This window comes from Bos taurus, chromosome 5 (genome assembly GCF_002263795.3).
Source record: "Bos taurus isolate L1 Dominette 01449 registration number 42190680 breed Hereford chromosome 5, ARS-UCD2.0, whole genome shotgun sequence".
Lineage (NCBI taxonomy): Eukaryota > Metazoa > Chordata > Mammalia > Artiodactyla > Bovidae > Bos > Bos taurus.
This window is the reverse complement of record NC_037332.1, coordinates 96,786,598-96,803,891: the sequence shown is the minus strand read 5'-3', so window position 1 is coordinate 96,803,891 and position 17,294 is coordinate 96,786,598. Positions and strand designations below refer to the sequence as shown.

Here is a 17,294-nt window from a genome sequence, read left to right as displayed (position 1 = left end):
GACGATGGTTCAGACCTGACTGAGGGGCCCTCCATGCTGAGGAGGCTCTGTTAGAAGACTTGACTTCTCACCTGGTCCTACTCTGTGCCTGGTTTTTTTTTGGTGGTGGGGGTAGGGGTGTGGATGTGGACCAGTCTCCATTCTGTCTGGAAAGTGATAGGCAGGAGCAGCAAAATCTTGGAGGAGTGGTGGGTTCAGAGCCGTCGCTTTGTCTTCATACTGACCTTTCTGACTTCTGTACCAGCGACAAAGAACCCGAGGAACACGCTTGCTGTCCGCTGTAGACGTGGAAGGGGGAATGAGGCGTGTCAGGTCTTTGACTTCGAGGGGCGGCATTCTTAGATCTGGGCTTAGAGTGAGGCGGCCTTGGGACGTCTGGACCGGCTGGGGTTAGAGAGCGCATCTGGGCTAGCACGTCAAAGGGAGTGGACCTTGGAAGCCATGACATTAACGCTCTCACACTGCGCTGTAGTCACTGATACACTGTTCCAGACACGTGGGCAGCCATACCCTCTGAGTCCTCAGGCTGATGGCAATAGCACTGATTTGTGACATAGTTTATTTCATTCTTGGTTCACTCTAGAAAATTCTGTCTTATGGGTGAGAAATCTGCTTTCTCCTAGCTTCCATTCATTGTGCCCACATCAGCCCCGTAGAACACTCTGAATGAATCTAATCCTCTTCTACATGAACGCTGTTTTGCTGGAAGCCTGGTTCCTCTAAAGCCTGCTACTGTCAAGGCTGAAAAAAAAAGAGGAAGTGTTAGTTGCTCAGTCGTGTCTGACTCTTTGTGACCCCATGGACTGTAGCCCACCAGGGTCGTCTGTCCGTGGAATTCTTCTGGCAAGGATACTGGAGTGGACAGCCATTCCCTCCTCTAGGGGATCCTTCCTGACCCAGGGATCGAACCTGCATCTTTTGTGTCTCCTACGTTGGCAGGCAAGTTCTTTACTGTCTGAGCCACCAGGGAAGCCTAGATAGCTAGTTTCTCGTACTGTTCCTCATGTAACATGATCCAGACCCCTTCTTTCTTGATTTCTTTCATTTTTCACTCCACTTTGTCCATATCTCTTTTATGTGGTACCCATAAATGAAAACAGTATTCTGTTTGTAATATAACCAGTTATATGAAATAAAGAAATTGTTACTTCTTCTGATATTGACTCCATATATCTATAAATGCAGCCAAAGATGGTGATAGCCTTCCTGCTTTTGTTTATAATCAGTTAAAACACCCATATCTTTCCCATTACTTCTTTCATTCTTTTTTCCTTCCAGTTTTATTGAGATATAGCTGACACAATAGCACTGTATAACTGATACGTAGCACTGTTTAAGGTGTTACAGCAAAATGAATTGACTTACATACATCATGAAATGATGACCACAAGAAATCTAGTGAACATCCGTTATCATACTGATGCAAAATTAAAGAAATAGAAAAAATTTTTCCTTGTGATGAAAACTCTTAGGATTTATTCTCTTAACTTTCATATATGACTTAAACTGTAAATTATATTTATTATGTTGTACATTACATCTCTAGTACTTATTTATCTTATTCCTGGAGTTTGTCAGTTTCGACCACCTTCCTTCAATGCCCGCTCCTCCCATCGCCTGCCTCTAGTAACCATGAATCTGATTTCTTTTTCTAAGAATTTGTATATAATTAACCTGCAATACTATGTTCATTCCTGGTGTACATCATACTGATTTGATATTTCTATATATTTCAAAATGATCACCACAGTAAGTCTTGTTACCATGAAATATCCATGTCTTTTAATTAACGGGCCAATTTTTTTCTTCCAGATTTTGACCCACCTTCCAGCCTAAGACTTTTTGGAATTTTCAGTTTGTCATACAGCATACTAGCTATCTCTCTCAGCTTTGTGATAAACCTGAATTCTGTTCATTCATGTCTTTGATAAAAGAATGAATAATAGGAGTAAGATAATAGCTGGGTGAGGTGACATTCCACTAAAACTCCCTCTGGGTTGGCGTTGGCCCCTTCTTGGGGTAACCATATCTCTTTATCTTGTCCATAAGTATTCATGACAATAAACTCAGTGAAAAGCTTTACTGAAATCAAGACAGCAATGTAGTCCTTGTATTTCTCAACCAGTGCCTCTATTCCCAAAAGAAAACCCTCTCGTGCAGGGGTTGGCAAACCATGGCATGCAGGCCAAGTTTGGCCCACTGTTTGTTTTTGTAAATAAAGTTTTATTGTCATGCCTATTCATTCACATATTGTCTATGGCTGCTTTTACACTAGAGTGGTGGAGTAGAGTAGTTGCTGCAGAAATTACCTGGCTGGAAAAACATAAAATGTTTACTGTCTTGCCCTTCCCAGAAAAGGTTTGCTGATCTCTGCTTGAGAGTGAGGTTGATAGTGGCCAGGCCAGACATGTATGTTATAATGGGAGCACTTGGCCTGCACTGATTCTTTTTTTTTTTGCACTGATTCTTGTGGGACCAAATATCGCTGGGAATTTATGGGTATAGGGGTGGGTAGTGACTGGTTGGTCCTGTATGTAGCTCTAGGCTAGAGTTCTATTCTTCAGGAGACTGCTCCTCAGCAATAGCTGTACTTTGGAGAAATTGCCCAAATCACCATGCAGGTGCCCCTGGCTTGTATCTAACAAGGGAATGGGGCATTTGTTTCACTTTCTAACTTCCTGGGAAATACAGCAGGGCAGGTGTGGCCTTGGGCTTTTCAACTTTGGGAGGTGTTTCTGACCCCTTAGCTAACGGGAAGGAATGACTGTGGAGACATGACTTGATTCGGTAACAACAGGGTTTCTGTGGACTCAACCCCGGTCTTTCACTTCATCAGCCAGATCTGTGTTTTCTGCTGGTGTCTGGCCGGACAGGGAGCCCCGTGGGCCGACCTGTGAAGTACAACATCGTGGGAGTGGGCAACCTGATTGGCCCTCAGGTTTACATTACCACCAGCGGGGCCGCCTACATCCTGTTTGGCTTTGGTAAGAAGCGAGGCTCATTTTTGCTGCTCTCCCCATGGGTGTGTGGTGAGGTCTCCCTGGGCGATGGGGAGAAAGCCTGGAGTCTCTGACACCAGCCCTCTGTCACCTCCTCTGCTGGGGACCCCCTGCCACAGGGTATTCACTCTGTTGTCCCTGGCCGCCTTCTCCAATGAGAAGACTGCCCAGCATCTGCTTAGCCACCTCCCTACTGGCTCCCTGTGTGAATCCATCCCTCCACCCAGGCTCTGGGTCTCCCACTCCTGTCCTCCCCCTGGGAAAGTTCTGTTGAGTTCAGCTTCTCCACGTTGGTTCTTCTGTGCTGTTAGGTAATATCCAGGCTGTCGCCCTGCGGGATATTTTCGTTCAGGCCCAAAATCGAGACAGCTTACCACCTTCCCTGCAGATAGAGGAACCTGAGTGGGAGAAGCGGAGATCCGTCAACCTCTCTGAGCTCATTGATGTTTACAGGTGAGCTCATTGATGTTTACAGGTGGGCAGCCGCCTGGTCCTGCCATGGTGAGACCTGAGCCCATGCATGCCTGGAATCTCGGTGTCTGGAGGGCTGGCAGACACGTGGGCACAGGTTTGGGGATAAAAATGGTGCCTGGCCTTCATGGACCACCTCCCAATCTGGTTGCGGGGAGTTAGAAGTGCTCTTCTCCTGGCGACCTAATGTGTTGATGTCTGTGTGTGGGTGATCACTTTGCATACAGCGGGCAGAGAAGGGTATTTGTTTGCAGTGGGAGTCAGAGCAGGGCAGTTGAGACTGGGGAACCTCAGGTAGGGAAATGGATTTATTTAACAGAACTGCTTGTAAAACTCTGCTGAAGGATCAGCCCTGCTGCATTCCTGAGTTTTTCTCTTAAAGAATCATTGTGGCAGAGGCAAAAATAACAGCCATGAAATCTTTTTTTGTTTTTTGTCCCTCATTTTTTTCCTAACTAAAAGCATGTTATTTGTCATATGCAGTGGATGTTATCCATTTCACCCTGGGCTTGTGTAATAATTATCTTTGTTATTTTTCTACCAGAAGCTTCAGATCGCCTTCTAGCATTTTCTTTGTTGTTTAGTGCTAAGTTGTGTCTGACTCAGTCCTATCCAACTCCTTGAAACCCCATGGACTGTAGCCCACCAGGCTTCTCTGTCCATGGGATTTCCCAGGTAAGAATACTGGAGTGGGTTGCCATTTTCTTCTCCAGGGCATCTTCTCGACCCAGGGGTTGAACCCATGTCTCTTGCATTGCACGTGGGTTTTTCACTGCTGAGCCACTGGGGAAACCCAGCATTTTCTTAGGCAGCATCATATTGTGTCAGTGTATTTGACAGATGTTAAATAGAGTGGTCCTAGTTGTACAAAGGAAGAAATATTGGGCTGGTCAAACAGTTCATTTGAGTTTCCCCTTAAGATCTTACAGAAAAACCCAAATGAACTTTTTGACCAACCCAATAATTTGATGACGTGTCAAGTGTGAGCTGGTGCTGAAACTCCAATATTCTGGCCCCTTGACAGGAGAAACCAGCTCATTAGAAAAGACCCTGATGCTGGGAGAGATTGAGGGCAGGAGGAGAAGGGGGTGACAGAGAATGAAATGGTTAGATACCATCACTGACTCAGTGGACATGAGTTTGAGCAAACTCCAGGAGATGCTGAAAGACAGGGAAGCCTGGCATGCTGCAATCCATGGGATCACAGAGTCGGATACAACTTAGTGACTGAACAACAACAATGACGAGAGTATGAGCTGCTGTCCAAGCTTAATGACAGTTTCAGGCATCCTGTCCCGACCTCTGGCTCCTTCCCTGTGATTGTTCTCAGCTCTGTTATCTTTCCAGAACGTGCAATGTGAGGGGCACTTTTCTTGTCTTTTCCTTCTGAAATTGCGTAAATTTTCTAGGGCTCCTTGATTTCTAAAGAAACCAGGAAAAAGAGATTCAACTGAAACAGCAAGAGTGCCCCTCTTTAAAAAAAAAATTTTTTTTTGGCTACACCATGTAGCATGTGGGAACTCACTGCCCCTCTCAGGGAGTGAACACATGTTGCCTGCATTTTAAGCATGGAGTCTAAACCACTGGACCACCAGGAAAGTCCCAAGACAAGATACTGCTAGGAGACTAATGCAAGGGTCTGTACAGACATCTGGACTTAGAGGATTAGCCAGAATATGTGGGCAGGAATTTCACCCCAGCCTGAGACTTTCGGGGTCTCTCGTTTAACTCAGCGATGGGGTGGAGCTCCTCCAGATGGTGAAGGCGCCGGATTCCAACAGCAGCAACCTCCTGATCACAACCACACAAGGCCTCGTCCTGCTTCGGGGGCAGAACCTCACCCCTTCCTGGGTCTTGGGCCTCCAAGGCCTGCACAGGTTAGTGATATACTCCTATTCACTCAAAACCGCCTGGAACCATTGCTTGATGTTAATATCTGGAGCTGGTGCAAGGGGAGGGGGGTCCCATTCTCCCCTTCTGGTCCTTCACTTCCCATCACTCACATTGCTCTCACTTGCAGCCAGCCTACTCCGGGGTATTTCACGGATGATGAGACGATAGATTTCCTTCTGCAGATACCGAATGGAGTTGGGATGAAAAAGGTAAAACCTGGGGATGAAGATCAAGTCAGAACATATATCCAGGATGAACTTGGTGTCCAGGCCTGCGCTTGGCATCATGAAGGATAGAAAGAACCTGAAAACACGGTCCCTTCCTTCCAAGAACTCCAGGTGTAGCTGCGTGGGTGAAATGAGCAGTCACAATGCAGTGCTAACGTCTGCAGCAGCAGAAGCTTTTCTCGCTGCCCTGCTCCTTGTGTAGCAGTTTCTTGTGGATTCTCAGTGTCCATGTGCTTTCTGAAGTCTCTTGCTGGGGAAAGGCTGGTATCAATAAATGTACCACTTCAGTTTATATACTGAGATTTCAGAGAAGGTGGGCCAGCTGGGGTGGTGGGTTGTCATGGAGGACTTCATGAAGGGGGGAAAGGTGATCAGGGCCTAGCAGTTGAATTGCATTTCTAGAAGAGGGGCAGATCCACTCAGGAGCTCCAGAGGCCCTGAGATGGATGGTGGCGTGTATTCCAAGGTCACCAATGTTGTTGTTTGGTCGCTAAGTCGTGTCTGACTCTCTGTGACCCCATGGACTGTAGTCTGCCAGGCTCCTCTATCCATAGGATTTCCCAGTCAAGAATACTGGAGTGGGTAGCCTTGTTCTCCTGTAGGGGGTCTTCCTGACCCAGGGATTGAACCCAAGTCTCCTGCGGCTCCTGCATTGCAGGCAGATTCTTTGCCCGCTCAGCCATCAGGGAAGTCCCTGGGATTTTGGCAAATGAGAAGCTGTTTTGTTCTAGAACTGTGAGATATGAGGGATTTGGGGTGATGAGCAAATACACATACAGCCAGGGATTTTGAATTCCCCTTAATTATCTTTTGAGAGAGACAACTGAGTGAGTTTTCTCTTATTTATTTTTTGCCTGTTCAGAGTTTGCTCTTTTAAATTTGAGGCTCCCCTTGGTCTGAGCTGCACCTGCCAGGACGCACCAGAGTCAGACTCTAAAGCGCAGGGGATAGGCTTGAGCTGTCACCTGATCGTGTTCCCCTAACTGTGGTTGGCCATGGTCACCAGCAGGAAGGGACAGAGACGAGGCGTGGGTTTTAGCTCCTCCACAGCAGAATAGCTGCTCTGCCCAGGACCTCCCCAAGTACAGAGTAATCAGTGTCACTTCCTGTCTCCGAGCCTCCGTTTCCTCATCTGACGACGAGAAGAGGCCTTGATGATTTATAATGTCCCTTCCCACCGGGAATCCTGCAGTCCTTTGGGCTCCGTCTAGACTTCTGGTTGTTGTTGTTCAGTTGCTAAGTCATGTCTGAATCTTTGTGACCCCATGGACTGCAGCACACCAGGACCCCATGTCCCTCTCTGTCTTCCAGAGTTTGCCCAAGTTCATGTCCTTGTCCAGACTCCTGGACCTAGTTACGTAATGCTCCCTGAACACCCCATTGTTTGCATCTGGTTTAAGCTCCGTTAATGTATGTGGCGTTTGCGTGTCTGTGGGTTTTTGTCTGGTTTTGTGTTTGTGCGTTTTGCTGTCTGTCTGAGGATGGGTCGTACTCATCGCCTTCTCTTCTGCAGGTGATGGTGGTGGATGGAGACTCTGGCCTGGTCACGTGGAGTTACAGCATCCCGTGTCACATGAAAGAAACTCCGGCCACGTCAGCAGCCACTGTGGAGCAGAAATCTGTCTTCCTCTTCTGGGCTGAAGGGCTGTCAGCTGCATCGCCCAATCCCGTGAGTGAGCCTAATGTCAGGTGGCACCTGCTCTTGAGGCTGACTGGGTCTGGAGGTCTTATTAGATCTGCTGTCTTCCAAGTGGTTGTGGGTAGAGACAGTGGCCTGGATGGGTGGGAAGCCCAGAAGGGAGGGCGTGTGTGTGTGCATGAGGCTGATTCACTTCACTGTGTAGCAGAAACCATCTCACTGTTGTGAGGAAACCACGTTGTTGTTTCTAGTCGCTAAGTCATCGCTGACTCTCTCCATCGGCTGAAGATGAAGGTTCCCCTGGGGGTTCACGGGAGAGACGTTCTAATGTGCAGAAGGCAGATTTGAGAACAGATTTCTTTTTGATTCAATTACTTACTTAATTTTTGGCTGTGCCAGGTCTTTGTTTCTGTGCGGGCTTTTGTCCAGTTGGAGCGAGTGGGCGCTACTCTCTCGCTGCAGTGGCTCCTCTTCTTGCAGGGCATGGGCTCTAGGGTGTACAGGCTTTAGTAGCTGCAGCACGTGGACTCAGTAGTTGTGGTTCCCGGGCTCAAGAGCACAAATTCAGTAGATGTGGTACATGGGCTCAGTAGTTACTGCACTCTGGCACGTGGGATCTTCCCAGACTAGGGATCGAACCCACATCTCCTACACTGGCAGGCACATTCTTCACTTCTGAGCCACCAGGGAAGCCCTGAGAACATCTTCAGTACTATCCTGAGGGGCTTTAATGGGGTTGAGGAGATGGGGGTGCTGCCTCTGCCAGGTGCCAGGGGGTTTTGAGTAAGACTCACTCTGATTTAGTTCAGTTAAACCCAAGTTGACCAGCACCTACTGTGTGCCAGGGACCTCAGGGTAGACTGGGGACAGTGCAGCCTTCTGGAGGACGAGCAGATGACCGTGGGTGATGGGGAGCCTGACGGAGGGGGAGTCCTGCATTCATCAGCCATGCACTCTAGAACTTAACCTTTTCTGAGTCTCACGCTCTTTATCCGTTAATGCAGATGCTAATATAGTCCCTCCTTTAGGATCAGATTTCCATTGCTGATTGTCCTAACTTTGAAGTTCCCTGACGGATGACCGTGGACATTCTGCTTAACATTTAACTTCCTGGTTTCCTCACTTAATAAAATGAGGGACTCAGACCAGATGACTCTCAAATGTAAGCATCTACAAATAAGCACAAAACAAAAGCAGGCTACAAATGCTCTAAGGGGATGCAGCTACAAAGTGTAGACGGAAGCACAAAAGGAGGAGGGTCTTCGTTTTGTGGAGGGGGTCGGCGATTAGGGAGCTTTTCGCACAAGAGATGACATCGAGTTGGAGACCTCGTGACAAGTGTTTTAATGTGGAGGTGGCTCTTGAGGATGATGTCCAAGGGGAAATGAAATTGGCCAAGGACAGGTAAAGCCTGTGAAGTGTGAGCTTGTTTCACAGACCTTCTTGGAGCATGGATGTGCAGGCACATAATCACAGGAGGCTGGGAAAAGCTGATTTAGGTTACATGGTGTAAGACCTTGGTTTTCACATGAAGGAGTTTGGGCTCCATTCTGTAGGCAGTGAGGAGGGACTTTCTTTCTTTTTTTGTAAACTTCTAATTTTATATTGGAGTGGCGCTAATATAAATAAATATAGTATAATATAAAGAGCCCACCTGCTAATGCAGGAGATGCGAGACCCGGGTTCGATCCCTGCTGGAGAAGGGCACAGCAACCCACTCCAGTATTCTTGCTTGGAGAGTCCCATGGACAGAGAGGAGCCTGTCGGACTACAGTCCATGGGGATGCAGAGAGTAGGATTCGACTGAGCAGCTAACACTTTCACTTTCACATAGTTGATTAATAATGTGTTGGTATCAGGTGTACAACAGATTCAGTTATATATATACATGTATCTCGTCTTTTTCAAATTCTCTTCCCATTTAGGTTGTTACAGAATGTTGAAGAGTTCCCTGTGCTATACTGTACACCCTTGTTGGTTATCCTTTTTTTTTTTTTTAATAACTTTTTATATTGGCGTATAGCCAGTTACCAATGTTGTGATAGTTTCAGGTGGACCGCAAAGGGACTCCACCACACATGTTATCCATTTTAAATATGGCAGTGTGTACCTGTCAGTCCCAAACTCCCTAACTATCCCTTCCCCCTAGCCTTCTCCCCTGATAACTTAGGTGTCTGTGATGTGAATAGGCTATTTTCTTGTCATGTGAGTTGTCCATGGTGTGGGATTCTGGATACGGGAAATCCCTCTTATGCTTTGTGGGTACTGGTGGGAACAGGGTTGTGAGCTTCCCGCCCAAATGACCCCCGTCTGCTGACAGTGGAGGAGCAGGGCTGACAAGGGGAGGCACTGGGTAACCCATTCAGGGGGTTCCTGTGCTCTACGGCCTTGTGTCTGCAGAATATCAACCTTGCATGGAGTCAGATGGTGAAAAAAGTTCTGATGTGCATTGCTTCTGCCTTAGGGTGTCAGGAGACTGACACTGAGATCTTGGGATTTTTGTTTTTGTAATTAATGAGTGTCTGATCCATGTCTTAGTTATTTCAGGAATAGATAAGATTTTTATGATTTTTTTTTTTTTAGCTTGACACTTGCAGTTGGCTTTGCTATCCTGTGAAAGCAGGAGTCTTTGGTTCACCGTGTTTTTATAAGCAGGCTTTCCCTTGACAAAGCCCCTCCTGCTGCCAGGGAAGAACCGTTCCTGATACTCCCAGAGGCACCAGACTGAGGGCGCCATCATTTTCTCTCCTGGGGCATGCCTATTTTCTTTCTTCCTTTCTTTTTCCTATGAGGGAGAAAGCATAGGTGGTTTGATGAAGTTAGTGTTTAGTCAGTGTTTTGAGATTTGAAATGACATGTCTCTCGTACGTGGAGTTTCTCTCACACACACCTTGGTGTGGGATCCGGTCTTGGCCTCGTAGGGGATGAGTAACCCCCACCGTCTCTGCCGTCCTTTCATCTGAGCAACGTTGTACGAGGGAGAGTGGACTGACCTTTGCTCTCCCTGCTTCTCATTGTCAGGATGTCGTCCTGGGAACCGAGCCACCCAGCCTTCACCACCTCTACCTCCTGCATCCCACCTTCCCCTCCATCCTCCTGGATCTGGCCAATGCCACAGGCACTGTGACCGCTTCAGAGGGTAAGTCCCTGGGGGTGATGCAGAGGAGGGGAGGGGAGGTGCTGGCCAGGTGAGGGGGATGAGGGTGTGTGCTGTGGATGAGAGCAGGACTCTAAGTTGTTCAGTTGCTAAGTTGTGTCCAACTCTTTGCGACCCCATGGACTGCAGCACACCAGGCCTCCCTGTCCATCACCAACTCCGAGTTTACTCAAATTCATGCCCACTGAGTCAGTGATGCTCTGCAACCATTTCATCCTCTGCTGCCCTCTTCTTCTACCCTCAATCTTTCCCAGCATCAGGGTCTTTTCCAGTGAGTCAGCTCTTGGCATCAAGTGGTCAAAGTATTAGAGCTTCGGCTTCAGCATCAGTCCTTCCAGTGAATATTGAGACTGATTTCATTTAGGATTGACTGGTTTGATCTCCTGGTTTGATCTCACTGGTTTGACTCGGTGTGCCCTGAGCGGCTCCCTGCATTGAGCGGCTCCCTGCATTTCCCTTGGTACCATGGTGCCTGGGGCCACCGCCCAAGAGCGCCCTCTGGGGTTGTACCTGGCTCACAGGGTGAGGACCCACAGTCCCCAAACATGCTAGAATGCTAGAAGCTATGGGGCAGTGCTATCCCATCCCCAAGGGTTCAGGGAGCTAATGTTTCAGCAGCCGTTTACCAATCATCAGCTGTGGGCTAGACACTGCGCCCAGTGCTGGGAATACAAATCAGAGTAGTTTCTCAACCCTGTAGGAGCTTAGGAGCCAGAACTCACTGCAAAGGATAAAACAGAGGCAGGATATTTCCTCAGGGCCTTTGTTTAGGCTCAGTGCATGCTCAGTCATGTCCGATTCTTTGCGACCTCATGGATTGTAGCCCTCCAGGCTCCTCTGTCTATGAGATTTGCCAGGGAAGAATACTGGAGTGGGTTAGGCTCAGTAGAGACTTTCTTACTGCACATGCCCAGTGCATGGAAACTGGAGCCAAGAGGAAAAGGGAAGAAAAATCACCTTCAATCTGACCACTCATAACCACTAACATTTGCAAGTGTTCTATTTCATGTTGTTCAGTTGCTGAGTTGTGTCCAACTCTTTGCGACCCCATGGCATACAGCACACCAGGCCTCCCTGTCCATCACCAACTCCCAGAGTTTGCTCAAATTCATGCCCACTGAATCAGTGATGCTATGCAACCATTTCATCCTCTGCTGCCCTCTTCTATCCTCAATCTTTCCCAGCATCAGGGTCTTTTCCAGTTAGTCAGTTCTTGGCATCAGGTGGTCAAAGTATAGGAGCTTCAGCTTCAGCATCAGTCCTTCCAATGAATATTGAGGACTGATTTCATTTAGGATTGATTGGTTTGATCTCCTTGGAGTCCAAGGGACTCTCAAGAGTCTTCTCCAATACAATTGAAAAGCATCAGTTCTTTGGTGTTCACACCTTTATGGTCCAGTTCTCACATTCATACGTGACTACTGGAAAAACCATAGCTTTGACAGTGCTGACCTTTGTCAGCAAAGTGATGTCACTGCTTTTTAATACACTGTCTAGGTTTGTCATAGCTTTCCTTCCAAGGAGCAAGGATTTTTTAATTTCATGGCTGCAGTCACTGTCCACAGTAATTTGGGAGCCCAGGAAAATAAAATCTGTCACTGCTTCCACTTTTTCCCCTTCTTTTTGCCATGAAGTGATGGGACCAGATGCCATGATCTTACTTTTTTTAATGTTGAGTTTCAAGCCAACTTTTTCACTCTCCTCTTTCAGCCTCATCAAGAGGCTCTTTAGCTCTTCTTTGCTTTTTGCCATTAGGGTGTCATCTGCATATCTCAGGTTATTGATATTCCTCCCAGCGGTCTTGATTACAGATTATGATTCATCCAGCCTGGTATTTTGTATAATGTACTCTGCATATAAGTTAAATAAGTAGGGTGACAGTATACAGCCTTACTGTACTCCTTTCCCAATTTTGAACCAATCATTGTTCCAGTGAACATTACATACTGGTAATTAAGAATCAAGACCATTTTTATTGCAACACCTGGTTTATAGAGGCAGAATAAACACTAACTTGGTACATAGCTTAGGCCATGAGGTACTGACAGTCTAGGAGTTACCAGAATTTCTAGTTTGTTGTGCTCCCTTTTCTACCACAGTTGGCCAGTCCCCTCACTTCCTGATCTTGGGCTTTCTCAGAAGTAGCTTTGGGACTTACCTGGTAGCTCAGTGTAAAGAATCCACCTTGAAATGCAAGGGACGTGGGTTCGACCCCTGGTCAGGGAACTAAGATTCCACGTGCCACAGAGCAGCTAAGCCTGTGTGCCACGACTACTGAAGTCTGTGCGCCACAACTAGAGAGTCCATGGGCCACAACTGGAGAGTCTGTGTGCTGCAGTGAAAGATCCCACGAGACGCAATGAAGATCCAACGTAGCCAAAATAAATAAATTACTAAGTAAAAAAAGGTAGCCACTTTGGAGAAGCCAGGTACAGAGACAGAGAGTTTGCCGCTCTGCTGGCCAGCAGCTGCTCACCAGCATGCACCCATTGTCTAGTCGGTACCTTGTGTTGATTAGCGCTCCGTAAACGTCTTGTATGAATCAGCAGAGAAGGAAATGAGCGAATGAGTCTTGAGCCCAGCCACTCTCCTGTGAGTCCAAGTCTTCTGTCCTCATTGACTGCTCTCCTTTGTATCCTTCCTCAGTTGGGATCAACGACCTGTGGAAAGATGCCTTTTACGTTACCAGGACCACAGGGCCCAGCTCTGAAGGGCACCCGGCACCCCTGGTGGTCAGCAAGCTCAGTCTGCGGTGGGCGCTGATGGAAGGCCAAATGGTCCAGCTGGAGGAGACCACCCCCAAAATTGGCCGCGGAGAGCTGCGCAGATTCCTCTCGAGGATAAAGTTCGTCGACTCTCCCTACCAGGTGACAAGCTTGGGAAAGAAATTGTGTGGTTACTCTTGAGGGTGAAGGGCAAACACAGCCAACTCCAAGTCTGCTCTTTAGAAGGTCGAGTGTGCGGGTGGGCACCTTCTTGAATTGCTGGGTATCAGGAAACAGCTGTTTTAGACCAGCATTATTTTGTAGGGGTGAGTGATGACCTTGAACTATATTGCTTGGTTGTTCTGAGCTGGAAATGGTACCCTCTCTCTTAAAGGAGACATTTGGAAGTGGGGGGTCATGGCTTTTACTGTTACTCCGGGTCTTTCCTGGGTAAGGCTGGTGATGCCAGCCTTGTGCAGGGCTTGTGGCAGTTACCTACTGTGAAGAACTCTTACTGTTGTTGTTGAATTGCTAAGTTGTGTCTCTTTGACCACATGAACTGCAGCATGCCAGGCTTCCCTGGCCTTCACCATCTCCTGGAGTTTGTTCAAACTCATGTCCATTGAGTCAACGATGCCATCCAACCATCTCATCCTCTGCTGGCTTCTTCTCCTCCTGCCCTGAAGTCTTTCCCAGCATCAGGGTCTTTTCCAATGAGTTAGCTCTTCACATCATGTGGCCAAAGTATTGGAGCTTCACCTTCAGCATCAGCCCTTCCAATGAATATTCAGGGTTGATTTCCTATAGGACTGACTGGTTATTTTGCTCAAAATGCACCTCCTGCCCTCCTCAATACGACAGCCTAGTTCAGTGTTCAAGAATGTATCGTGGAAAAAGATAAGGTCTCTGGGCCTTTCTGGAGGGATACTTGTAAACTCTGGAGGCTAAGACAAAAGGATAGGGAAATAGAGGGATATTCTGACCTTGAGAGCCCTTCCATGTCTCTACCATGAAAAAAATTAAAGTCACTGATTCGTGCCCTTTTCTCCCTAGATCTAGGCTGCTGGACTCTGCAGTTCCAGAAGAAGTGAACGGAGTGTCACTGTCCCTCCCCAGCGGGTGTAAACATAATTCTTTGGAGAGGAGGACTTCTGTCACCCCTTTCCACCTCCTCTGCGTGACCATCGCCAGGCACTTGGAAAGGCACTTGGAGTTCTTTGGTAACAGCACCACCCGTTTGGCTGGGGTGTCTTACCTGCGTGCCCGACCCCTGGATTAACCCCTTCTCCTAGGCACTCTGTGTGGATAGTTGGGAACTGTGAATCTTACTGTTTTATTTTTTGTATGTCTAATTTATGAACCCTAGCTGGGAAATTCCAGGGAAGTTCTTCCTGGAACGTTTTGCTGTGCCTAACGCCCTGAGCGTGCATTTGTGTGTTCGTGTGGTGATGAAGTCTTCTCTAGATACGCACATCCTAAGCTCCCAGGGACCCAGGTTTTCATCCGTCTGAAACACATCTTGTTGGTTTGGGTCCTCTTGAGACAGGTCGCCGACCTCTGACTTGGAGGGCCCCTCAGCCTCTCTCCCCTATTCTCCCCCGGCTGGTACCTCGCCTGCCCCCTGACCTTGGCAGCAGCAAGAAAGACTGACGTGGGGATAGCACGAGCCAGCCAGAATTCTCATTTCTTCCTCGTCTTATGCTTCCTATCTTGTCTCCTCACATATTCCTTCTCTCTAGATGTAGTGACCATAACAATTAACCCTGATTGGTGTGAGGTGATACCTCATTGTAGTTTTGGTTTGCATTTCTCTAATAATGAGTGAGGGCTTCCCCAGTGGCTCAGAGGTTGTTGAGCATCTTTTCACGTGTTTATTGGCCATCTGTATGTCTTCTTCCTGGGAAAGACTGAAGGCAAAAGGAGAAGGGGACGGCAAAGGATGAGATGGTTAGATAGCATCACCGACTCAATGGACATGAATTTGAGCAAGGAGATAGTGGAGGACAGAGAAGACTGGTGTGCTGTAATCCATGGGATTGCAGAGAGTCAGACACGACTTAGCAACTGAACAACAATAACATATCTTCTTTGAAGAAATGTCTGTTTGGGTCTTCTGCCCGTTTTTTGATTGGGTTGTTTTTGTGCTGTTGAGCTGTGTGAGCTGCTTATAGATTTTGGAGATTAATCCTTTGTCAGTTGCTTTGTTTGCAATAATTTTCTCCCATTCTGACTATCGGAAGGGGAGCAAAAGTGGTTTAAATACCCCCTCCCCTTCCCCCCACCCCCTCCACCATCAAGGCCCAGAGGTTACGTCTCAGTTGATATTGTTCTGCCAGTCATGGTCATTGTTATCATGTTTACTTCAGATGTGCTTATGTGTATGCCATCCTCAGCTTAGAGGAAAACTCAAGTCAGGAACGACTGAGGCGGGCAGCCTCAGCCCCCTTCATCTCCACTCTGCTTCCTCAGCATCTTCTCCTCATGGGCATCTTCCTTTCTGCTCTTTTATTCAGGGAAATTTCTTCTCTGCTTGCACGAGAGCCAAGCTGTTTCTGGACTTTGACTCTGGCTCCTTGAGCCCAGCATGCAACCATTCTGCCGTGTACACTCCTCCTCCTTGCAGAGCCCTTGAAGCAGAGTATTTTGAGAAAATGTCTCTGTAAATACTATAGCTTTTATAAGTGGTGAAATTCTTTAGAGTTATCTCTAGCGCTTACTCTTCCTCCTTCTGTATGAATACGTTACTTTATCAGGTTCTCTGTTAAACGTCTAGACCATTGTTCATACAGCAGGGAGTCCCACATGAGCCGGAGGAGAGCCACTTTTGTTCTGGAATAGTTTTGATAAGTCATCCCTGAGTACACTCAGGTTCTCTCGTGACTTAAACCTGTGTCTTTTTAGCTTGTGTTAATAGATTACTCGACTTTAGAGATTACAGAAAATTGGGATGCCAGATTTAAAGGGATATGTCTGAATTGCCCACTGGTAGGCATTGTGACCTAACAGAAGTTGGTAGCCAGAGCTCTAAGCAACCATGGTGCCCAGCCTGTAGACTGGTCTTTTAACCAGGTTTCTGCCCTCTCATCCCCTCTGCCTTAAGTCCCTGAAAGCAAATTTGGTTCTACCTTGAAAGGCATGTGTGGGTCCAGCTTATTGTAAACTTAGGGGAACAATTAGAAGACATCCAGGAGCATGGGATTGATTCCAGATTCACTTCTAGGGTTTGAATCTGCCTGGCTAGAAGGGTGTAGGATCAAGTTTGGTCTAGGAGAGAATCCTAAGGACTAATTCAGTCAGCTGAATACCTAAAGCCTGAGTGGCCATCCTATGGCCCGGGGCTGGGCCACCTGGTGCCCTGCCCCATGAAGGCTTACTGGGAAGCCACCCACTTTAGGCAAGAGTCAAATGCAGAGTTGTTTACTGAGGATCTGGTTTGAGAGGGACTGTTGAGGGCAGAAGACTGTATTTATGTTGGGCGTGTCCCAGAAACACATCAGTAGCAGTCAGGGGAAAAAAAGTCCCTAAATTCTTTGTGGTGTGTTTGCAAACCAACTTAACATAGACTGTTTTGACCCTGATCATTTTGAATCTCTCTCTGGCTAAAACAGCAGGACACAGGTTTCCTCTTTCTCTTGCAGCCAGTACAGTGGGGTGTACATGGTGGATAAAGATCGAGGAAGCTTCATCTGATCGGTGTGGGTGCTGGGCTGTTGTCAAACATGTCCCTGAACTTCCCTCTCTTCTCAGGCAACCCCCTGACCAGACGTCTAAGACAGGAAGGGCTCCTCTCCTCCCCTGAGCTCCACTTGGGGTGCCAGCAGAGCCCATCAACCACTACTTAGAAACGGTACTGACTTCTGAGAACACAAGGCTGTTCCTTCTCCCAGCACCTCCTTTTTACATCCCTTATGAACCCTCCACCCTAGATAACATCTTCCCCACCATCCCCCTTCCAGAGGGTCTCTGCCACCTTTCCTCGTGTGGTCCAGTGGCTTCCCCTCCCCACCCCCGCCCCTTCGAATGTGAATGGCCATCCTTAGTACCCGTGTTTAAGGAGAGCCGGCTGGTACGTTGTCAGGAAGCACTATTTAAAATGTGAATTGTTACAGAACAAATAAACACTGTGTATAGGAGCATACGTGTGTGCCGCTCACATTTTTTCCAGCCGTCAAGGATGGTGTGTTCTCCTTGATGGAAGAGGGA

At 47.6% G+C, this 17,294-nt stretch overlaps 1 protein-coding gene across 4 annotated transcripts in view; it reads left to right on the top strand.

Annotated features, from left to right (window-relative positions):
* The window catches only part of FAM234B (family with sequence similarity 234 member B), a 40,016-nt gene extending 22,789 nt beyond the window's left edge, over positions 1 to 17,227 (top strand). For 2 of the 4 annotated variants that reach the window (XM_002687781.6, XM_024992618.2), the window contains exons 6-13: positions 2,837 to 2,984; positions 3,311 to 3,452; positions 5,204 to 5,347; positions 5,491 to 5,572; positions 7,104 to 7,259; positions 10,251 to 10,368; positions 13,033 to 13,253; positions 14,145 to 17,227. In XM_002687781.6, coding sequence (XP_002687827.2) covers positions 2,837 to 2,984; positions 3,311 to 3,452; positions 5,204 to 5,347; positions 5,491 to 5,572; positions 7,104 to 7,259; positions 10,251 to 10,368; positions 13,033 to 13,253; positions 14,145 to 14,150 — 1,017 coding nt within the window. In that variant the 3' untranslated portion in view covers positions 14,151 to 17,227. The remainder of the gene's footprint in view (positions 1 to 2,836; positions 2,985 to 3,310; positions 3,453 to 5,203; positions 5,348 to 5,490; positions 5,573 to 7,103; positions 7,260 to 10,250; positions 10,369 to 13,032; positions 13,254 to 14,144) is intronic. The other 2 variants (XR_009494626.1, XM_059887058.1) reach the window with 2 other exon arrangements.
* Positions 17,228 to 17,294: the final 67 nt, after the last annotated feature.